Source organism: Alosa alosa, chromosome 6, assembly GCF_017589495.1.
Source record: "Alosa alosa isolate M-15738 ecotype Scorff River chromosome 6, AALO_Geno_1.1, whole genome shotgun sequence".
NCBI classification, from domain to species: domain Eukaryota; kingdom Metazoa; phylum Chordata; class Actinopteri; order Clupeiformes; family Clupeidae; genus Alosa; species Alosa alosa.
In genome coordinates, this window is record NC_063194.1 from 15,857,160 (window position 1) to 15,866,169 (window position 9,010).

Below are 9,010 nucleotides of genomic sequence, written 5' to 3' on the forward strand. Positions count from 1 at the left end.
TTATACTTGTGCTCTCCACATGGTGGCGCAGTAGGAGAGAGAGAAACACAGAGAGGCAGAGACCTAGACTGAAGTTCAAACAGTGAAATGCCTGACCTCATGATGTGTACACAAAAGTGCTTCTGCAAAAGTGCTTGTTCACAGTGATTATGCAGAGTTGATGTTATGACCTTATGAAAATTACTTTGATTAAACTTCTGTTGCTATACAATCTCTCTTAGACTGTGTCTCAAACCGCATACTTCCGTCAGTACACTGCTAGTGTGCACTGAGCGCTTACTTGCGTTGAGCCTACTTTTCGATGGTTAGTATTGTCCCAATATCTGCACTATATACGCAAAGTATTTGAAGTGTGTAGGTAGGCGGTTTGAGACACAGCCTTCAATTGTTTGTGATTTCCCACTCGTTGGGCCTCTGAATGTTTAGAGTAAGAGGAAGGTGATAGAAGATGTTTTGCATGGAAGACAATATATGTTTCAATTCAGTGATTCTCAGCCATATACACTACATCTGGTATATTTAAGGAGCAGAACAGGAGAAATTCAAATAGATTCTCACAAAACTGACCCAAACTAATAATTAACAACTGTCTCCCTGGTGAACCTTGACCTTGCTATCCCAGAATTCTCTTTCTCTGTATCAGGGTCAGTCTCACCAAGGAGTGTGATCGGAGAGGGGACCCACACACAAGCGAGAAGAGAGACAGAGCGAGAGAGAGACAAGGTGTGGAATTTTGAGGTGAGTTGCACTGTGCAGGTTGTGAAATAATGACTCTCTGGGTCTGTGCAATAGCTGCAGATAACAAAAGCACAATGAGGGGCAAGATAGAGCGTGGGTTGAGTTTATTATGGTAGGGGGAGCAGAAGAGGACTGGAACAAAAGTATGCAAATGGATTTTCTGGTCTTTGACCAGTTTTTTTCAGTGGAATGTCATTTGTGTTTTAACACAGTACCAGGATCACACCGAACGACTGGGGTCATGGTCAGGGTGTGAAGATTAGATATTATATAAGGTGACAGGTTATCACCTATACTGTTCTGCATAGTGTTTGTTTATTTTTTTCAGATCCAGCCATGGCTCAGAAACCTGCGACAATGCAGATTGGCATCATAGGATTTGGGCATTTAGGTGAGCCTCAGTACACCCTACTGACAGTATATGCTAATTCCTTTGATGGTAATCCCACATGGTTTCTAGCCTTACGCTAGACGTATGAACTTTTAAACAGCTATTGTTGATGGCTTAGTATTGCCTGGAACCACATAGTTAGCCGAGACAGCCCTATAGTAACCCTTCAGTGTTAATTGTGTATTCAGTGTCACTGATGGATTGAGCCAACTAAGGATTACCAGAGACTTTCTCCATAGAAATGCATGAGATTAGTTTGTAATATGGCAGTTGTCTAGATATCCCACCCCTTCCGCGGCAAAACGTTGACATGTGAATACATTGAGCCAATCATGTAGTGTGTTGTGAATACATTGAACCAATCATGTGGTGTGTTGTGAAGACATTGTGCCAATCATGTGTTGTTATCTCGCCGTTGGAGCAAGGTTGGTGTCGTGAAGCCTTGTGCATGCGCATTTCTGCCGAAATAGATGCCCGATAAGTGCCCAAAAAGCATTGCAATATGGCCGCCGAGTGGAGGGACTTGCCTAAAAGGACTTTGGTATTACTACAAAGCTAACATACCACTTATGTTGCTTAAGTTCTCTGCAAAAATGTCCACTTTTTGCAAAGAGATTATTTTCCTGTGATCCAGGATCCAGGACCCAGATATTTCTGTGAGGTATTGATTATGGTTTGTTTCCTGGCTGTCTGTAACAGGACAATTTCTTGTGGAGAGAATTCAGAAGGAGGGACCAGAAATGGGACTTAGCTTGGCATTTGTGTGGAACAGAAATATAGAGAAACTCAAAGATTCAGTACCTGAAGAACTCATTCTCCATAGCTTACCGGAGTTTCCACAAAGGTACAATGCACACACACAGCATAAAAGAGACAGAGAAAGAGAGAGAATGCATTATAGAGAGATAGAGATGTGAAACATGATTGCGTTGTTCATGAATACATAGAGGAAGCAGACATTTGTCTGTCATCAGTCTGTGTTGATATGCAACATTTACATTTATTATTCTTACATTTTTGTGTCGTGTGTTGTTACAGGGGAGCTGATGTGATTGTGGAAGTATGTCATCCTCAGATTGTAAAAGAATTTGGGGCCCAGTTCCTTTCAAAATCTCATTTCCTGGTATTCTACACATCCTTCATCTGATATGTTACAGACTTTTGTGGTTTCTTTATGATTTTATTGTCAAGTATCATATGATTAGCATTCTCTGCTCTCCTTCCCTGTTTTTTGCTTTTGTTCAGGTGGGAAGCCCCTCAGCCCTGTCAGACCCTAACCTTGACCAGGAGCTGCGCCGTGCTGCAAAGCATCATGGGAAAACACTTTATGTACCCAGTGGAGCATTATGGGGTGGGCAGGACATACAGAAGCTAAATGACTGTGGAACTTTGACAGTAAGAGATTTTCATAAAGCGGCTCATACCCTGTCCTGTTACTGTATATGCCTTAATCATCATTGCAACATCTATGTTTGAATCAGTATCCTTGTTGTTGCGCTTCAACTTCTCCCTCTTGGTGTCTCTCTTCATATAGGCCCTAACCGTCAGGATGTCTAAGCATCCATCCTGTTTCCGTCTGTCAAAACACCTCCTAAGTGATTGGTCAGAGGGGGAGGGTAGGCGGGTCATCGTCAGTGGTCCTGTTGCAGATATCTGTCCACTCGCCCCGAACAATGTCAACACCATGGCAGCGGCCGCTATTGCTGGGTCAACACTGGGCTTCACAGGAGTCCGAGGCGAGCTTGTGTCAGACACAGCGTGAGTTACACTGAAATTCTGTCACTTCATCATCACTTACATTAAGCCTTAGTAAACACTTACTGAATAACTTTCATTGTTTCCTTTTTTGACAACCATTCAAAAACCAACTACCCAAGAAAGGAGAAACCAGAGGGTGTTGTCCTCAGTTTGTCATCTGTGAGGGGTTTCATTATGATTTCTGTTATGTATATATCCCTCGTTCTCACAGCCTGAGAGATTATCATGTGGTGGAAGTAGAAGTGACCGGTGTGGATGGATTCACTGTGAAAACCGTCAGGAGGAACCCAGCCAAATTAGGAGCCGTGACTGGCAACGCCACCTATAACTCCTTCTGGAGCAGTTTACTAGGTACAACATCTATCAGTTTAATTGCATCAGGAACATCATTGCTTATTTGTAAACCTATTCATCATATTAAATTAATGGACCAATCAAGTTCCAACTTAAGAGATTGCCCATGGAATGAGAAGTTCATGTAAGTTTTCTCTGAGGCCTTGGACACCCAGGGAAAGCTCCAAAAATAGGGCTCTGGAAAATCAAGAGATGTCAGGGGTCCCTTGGGATTTACTGGGCTCTTTCGGTGCTTACACACAGGTGCGTTCGGTCACTGCATGCCAGTGGGTGGTCCCGACAGTCGAGGGTGTGTAGCCAACTATGCAAATGCCTTGAAGTAGGCCTATATCCGTAATTTGATTGGCTAGTGCCTTCAGTTGCTCTCACGTCGGCGCAGCAAAAGTTGAACTTTTTGACGGGGGCGACGCAACGGACCCCCAATTCAGTTCAGCAACGGATGACGTAAACCCAAGTAAAATGAACGAGATGCATCTCCAGCACTGCACACAACTATGTGTAAGCACCGTTTGCCTGTTAAAAACTACATGTGGGAACTGAGCAATAGAGGAGACATGAGTTACAGTAAGAGCAGGAACTGTCAATGAGGAGACATGAGATGGTGTCTTGGGATTTACTGGGCTCTTCGCCTGTAATAAAGTTCAGATAGCTGTTATGTGGTGTATGTGGACTTATTAGCCATGTTCATAATATCAGACACATTTCCTTTCTATTTTTTAATCAGGACAATAAGTCTTCCATAGATTTTTTTAAATAAATAAATCTACCAGTAGGAATTTATCAAAATGATATGTACACTGACTTTTCCTTCTTTTAGTTTGCAGAGGCCATGGAGGTAGAGTCTACCTGTGCTGAGATTACAAGCTTTGTTGATACGTTCACCTGTTTTGTTACCGATGGCTATACATCTCATCTGACCATAGTAATGTACTTAAAGTAATTAAAAGTGCTCAGTGTTTTGATGTTCATACTAATTCAGTTTAGTGCGTTTGTTGAGTGTACTGCAAGAATAATACTGTGCAAAAGCTGATATTAAAATTCCAACAATAAAAATATATGAAATGGACAAATCTTAATGCTAATATATACTTTATTTCTGTCATCTTTATGTCTTCGGGTGCACATTAACACACATAACAAACTCAAAACGGGTGTGTGTATATATGCATGCACTAAGAATATGCAAATCCTCCTCAAGACTTCCAGGAAAATATTCAACAAGGCATTGATCTGTTTGAAATCACAGTAGAGGTTCAGAACCTGTCAAAAGATTATAGCAAATAAAGCAATCTCACTTGAAGCACTGAGTATTGCTGGCCTCACAGAACAAATGCAGTGTGCTATAACACACACATACACACACTTTGCTTTTGAGGGGACTTTGTCGGAAGGGTTTTGATTTGGACATTGTAGTCTTGTGTGTGACTGTGTGTGTGCGTGTGTGTGTGTGGAGGCGGGGTATGTGTATGTGTATGTTTTACAGTCACTTGATATGTGTGTAACATGGCCTTTCTATCACAGAAGACGTTGGTTAGTTTTTTTGTCTGTTAGCTGAGTTCCATGTTAGCACCTCTGGTTAGCTGCAGCTAGAGATCCTTGTTAGAATTTCCTGTTTAGTTGTAGCTACAGTTCTTTGCTATTATTGAGTTTTCACCATAGCTTTCTAGAAATAAATGGAAGTTGAAATGTTTCAGTTGTTCAGTTATTGTTATGTTCTATACTGGGTCTTGCAATCATCGACCTCTTCTCTGGCATTTGTGATATCACTTGCACAATACCCATGTTTGCCTTATTCTGGAGTGTGTGTGTGTGTGTGTGTGTGTGTGTGAGTGAGTGAGTGAGTGTGTGTGTGTGAGAGAGAGAGAGATCGCTGGTAAAATGCTCTGAGCATGTGTATGTATGTGTGCCTTTTCTGCAGTGGCTTATGAACATGTAAGGTGAATGGGCGAATGGCTGTGTGACTGGTCTTGTCTATGTATGAATCGGCAAGTTAATTCTTTTGAGAGGTGGAATTATTGGTTGCATACAATTTGTGGGGAAGGGTGAAAGGCTGGCGGATGTTGAGTTTGTCTTTCTCAGCCTCCAGGTCTTCATCGTAACGCTCATCCTCTTCTTCGTTGTCCTCAGCCTCACTGTGGTGGGGAGAGGAGTGGAGTGAGTGGGCAGGCGAGGGCGGCACGGAGGCTGGACGCGGGTACCTGAAGCCCGATGTCTGCAGAGAGAGGAAGAGGAGGATGAAGAGGAGGAGAAAGACAAAAAGGTATACTGTATCAGGGCACACAGCCATATTGGAAAATAGTAATCCTATTAATTTAAGCACCAGAAAGGTTGACCTTTCAACTTCAGCTCACAAATAAAATGTTTCTATTCAAAGAGCACACACAAAACCCTTCCTACTTAAAGAGAAATGTTTATGCATTTCCACACAAATGCAGTAGAAATGCTAGGAGACTTACAGATGTTGGATCATGAGCCTCGTAGACGTAGGTATCTGGGAAGGCTTTAGCCAGAGCCATGTGACGAGCAGCGATGTAGTACTGTGGCAGAAGGAGAGAGACACAGATCGCACATGAAGTCAATTCAAGTCAATGAAATGGGCGGTCAGATTCCTACTTGAAACAAAATACATGCTCAAGCATCAGCGCTGACCCTGCCGAGGTATCTCCAGTCCAGCAGGTCACTGAGGCGTTCTGTTCGGTTTCTCTGGATGATCCTCTGTCGGCGGCTTTGCTGGCAGAACTGGTACAGGAACGTGGTAAGCTGGTTACAGGACTCATCCACCCCACGGTATCGTCTGTCGAGAATGTAGATACCTGGGATGGAGGAACAGCCACAGACTGTCAGTTTATTTCACACATAAATTTGTGCATCATCGTATTTAGCCACTTTCGATCCCACATCAAACTTTTGCAAGTTATTGTAAATAAGTACAGTACAGTACAGTACAGTTTGTTGCACCCACTGAAAACAAACGGGAGAGTGTGGTGTTTTAAAAAAAAAAAAAGAAAAGTACAGAAATGTTTCGCAATGACAAGACTTACCGTAGGCAGAAGGGTCTGCTATGTGTTCCTCCATGAAACAGCCGAATCCGGACAGATTTGTGGAGATTGACGGAATTCCCATTACAGTGCATTCAGCTGAGAGGCAGGACAAGAGAACATGGTGAGTAATGTCTGGGATTTCATGGCCAACACGTGTTGCATGAGGTGCGCATGTGCACAGTACCTGGTGTGTACCCCCAAGGCTCGTAGTAAGAGGGAAACACCCCAAGATGGCAGCCCCTCACAAACTCCTCATAGTCCATGGGCAGCAGTGGAGACGTGGAGGACAGGAACTCTGGATGGAAGATCACCTACGTGTCGCAGAGTAGGAGTGAACAAATAACTTCTTCTTTTCAGGAGTTTCATGGTGCATGACAGTGTTCTGTGTTTGGACTGGTCTGAACATGCTCATCAGCACACACACCAATACACATCAAAAGATGCCCAAAGCTTTACCAACCCCATGATTGGAGGTGCCACATTTCTTTTATGCAGCAGGTCTAGTACTGACTAATTGAGTTTCGAAAAAAGTTTTTGATGTCATCTCACCAAGTAGTGAATCTGTCAAATGCGACATTATAAAATTGCTGCCAGCATGCAATATTAAACAAGTCTCTTGTCCAATGAGAAATGAATAAACAAGACCTAACTGTTGTATAAACATATTTACACGCACGCACACACACACACACACGCACGCACGCACACGCACACGTGCATACACTGCCCAGAGGTGGGGTGTGGCTGATGAACCTTGTTCCCACGTCTCAGGTTTTGATTTCCTAATAATTGTGTAAGCAATAGCTGGTGTCGTTGCCTTTTACCACATAATTCACAGGGACTGCGCTGCTTTCACATGCGCACACACACACACACATTGTCCACCTGGACAATACCATTTCCTACACTGGACTATTTGAACTTTCTGACACTAAATAGGATTAATGCATTATCATACCGGATATGTAACCATCCCACCTCTTGTAACATACACCTCAGGTGGCCTTAAACACCCTGTTCTATTCTCTACATCTGACTAACTTATGCATTTATCATGTATACAGACCTTTCTGTTCGGTAACTGACCCTAGGCATATGGGTCAGGCCCTTGAGAGAAAGTGGAATAGAGCATTATGTCCAATATTCCAATATGTAGTTTAATGTTCTGCATTATGACCAATATTCCAATATGTGGTTTAATGTTCTGCATTACTCATTAGTAGGTCACTTTGATACTAAAAGTATGATTCTATGTAGTGACTGTATGATATCTGTACTGTCCCTGTATATATATATATCTGTGCGTGACTGTATTTAGAGATAAGCGGGAATATTATGACTTTGCAGTGTTTCACTGTTCTGCATGGCTGCGTCAGTAGCTATCTGCTCTGGATTGCCAGGTTGCCACTAATCAGGGTCTGATTCAGTGTAGTCCACGTGAGATGGGATGACCAACGGCATCTCCCGTCAGCCTGGAAGGATACTTAAACCCTAACTATTTCCTTGTCTAGTTAGAGCAGCTGATGGATCTTTAGGTGAAGTCATGCTGTCTCTCCCTTGATGCGTATTATTGTAAATAAACTCTGTTCCTGATTTTTCATACTATTGGTCTGAGTGGGTCTCTATTAAATCTATGGTATCAAAATTGAGTCGTGGATCTGCTCGAGGTTTCTTCCTATATGGATCTCCAATTCTAGAGAGTTTTTCCTCGCCCCTGTTACCCATGGGCCTTCTTTTCTTTTCTCTGATTGTCTAACACGCTGTAAAGCGCCATGAGACATGTGTAATGTTTTGGCGCTCTATAAATAAAATTAAATTGAAATTGAAAACCCACACACATACGCGCACACTCACGTGCGCACGCACTTACACATACCTTTACTCTGTCGGAGGAGCTGTTAAAGAGGCCGATGCGGCGAATGCAGGTCAGGATCGGGTCATTGCTGTCCTCCAGCATGTTGTGGGTGCAGATAGGGGGCTGACACTGGCGCTGTGTGGCGAAGATGGCGCGCTTCATCATGGTGAAGTCTTCCTTGTCCAACATCTTACTCACATCTGGCAACTGACCACTGGAAAAGGCATTCAGTCATTATTATTCAGCAACTCTGACTTATTCAGTTTCTAATGTCGGTAAAATAAATGAAATTAAATACAGAACATAGTTATAATTTATCAGATGTCAGATACTCACACTAGCAGTGACTCATAGAGTTTTTTCCCAAAGCGCTCTTTAACACTCTGCGCGGTATCCCTGTCGTGAAACAAGCACATGCAGATGAGTACTTGATACTTCCCCTTGAAAATGAAAAGAACACAAGACTAGAGCATAGTGATGGCATTCAGAGGTAAATAAATGTGTGCGGTGACAGTTACCAGAGCTGCTTCCGCACTGCCTGGCCTTTGAGTGTCTCCACGTTAAAGTTGTTGGTCCTTGCGGGCATGATGAAAAAGGCAATAACTGTGACATCACTGTGGTTTACCTGCAACACACACACACACACACACACACACACACACACACACACAAGGTTTGACTTTATACCACACACAGGACCAAAAAGGCTGACTAATAATAATACTGAACAAGCTAATACCAATAATAATCATCTGACACAATTTAAAGGTTCCCTCTTTAGTCACAAGGGTGATACCACATTAAAAATACACATCACAAATACATTACTACATAACGTAAAAGATACAGTACTTTAAATTTTTTTGAATTTGG

The 9,010-nt window shown here is 42.7% G+C and overlaps 2 protein-coding genes across 4 annotated transcripts in view; one reads left to right on the forward strand and one right to left on the reverse strand.

Annotated features, from left to right (window-relative positions):
- Positions 1 to 648: 648 nt before the first annotated feature.
- Positions 649 to 4,311, forward strand: aspdh (aspartate dehydrogenase domain containing). 2 transcript variants are annotated; one of them, XM_048246001.1, is made up of 8 exons: positions 649 to 738; positions 1,067 to 1,129; positions 1,829 to 1,973; positions 2,168 to 2,252; positions 2,375 to 2,524; positions 2,664 to 2,887; positions 3,099 to 3,238; positions 4,059 to 4,311. In XM_048246001.1, the coding sequence occupies exons 2-8, from the start codon at positions 1,075 to 1,077 to the stop codon at positions 4,094 to 4,096; spliced, it is 837 nt and encodes a 278-aa protein (XP_048101958.1). In that variant the 5' UTR covers positions 649 to 738; positions 1,067 to 1,074; the 3' UTR covers positions 4,097 to 4,311. The 2 variants fall into 2 exon arrangements, with proteins under 2 accessions (XP_048101958.1, XP_048101959.1); XM_048246002.1 differs by lacking the exons at positions 649 to 738; positions 1,067 to 1,129 and adding an exon at positions 1,636 to 1,670.
- Positions 4,312 to 4,313: 2 nt separating this feature from the next.
- Positions 4,314 to 9,010, reverse strand: part of gys1 (glycogen synthase 1 (muscle)) — a 10,423-nt gene continuing 5,726 nt past the window's right edge. For both annotated transcript variants that reach the window (XM_048245955.1, XM_048245954.1), the window contains exons 9-16: positions 8,656 to 8,762; positions 8,474 to 8,533; positions 8,159 to 8,351; positions 6,467 to 6,593; positions 6,283 to 6,378; positions 5,891 to 6,054; positions 5,698 to 5,778; positions 4,314 to 5,453 (exon numbers count right to left, since the gene is read on the reverse strand). In XM_048245955.1, coding sequence (XP_048101912.1) covers positions 5,232 to 5,453; positions 5,698 to 5,778; positions 5,891 to 6,054; positions 6,283 to 6,378; positions 6,467 to 6,593; positions 8,159 to 8,351; positions 8,474 to 8,533; positions 8,656 to 8,762 — 1,050 coding nt within the window. In that variant the 3' untranslated portion in view covers positions 4,314 to 5,231. The remainder of the gene's footprint in view (positions 5,454 to 5,697; positions 5,779 to 5,890; positions 6,055 to 6,282; positions 6,379 to 6,466; positions 6,594 to 8,158; positions 8,352 to 8,473; positions 8,534 to 8,655; positions 8,763 to 9,010) is intronic.

What these genes read in the sequence shown, in the direction of transcription:
- aspdh (XM_048246001.1), top strand. Translation starts at nt 1,075, where the DNA reads ATGGCTCAGAAACCTGCGACAATGCAGATTGGCATCATAGGATTTGGG. An exon ending in TTACCGGAGTTTCCACAAAG is followed by an intron (nt 1,974 to 2,167) that starts GTACAATGCACA and finishes GTGTTGTTACAG; the next exon opens with GGGAGCTGATGTGATTGTGG. An exon ending in CTTCTGGAGCAGTTTACTAG is followed by an intron (nt 3,239 to 4,058) that starts GTACAACATCTA and finishes TCCTTCTTTTAG; the next exon opens with TTTGCAGAGGCCATGGAGGT.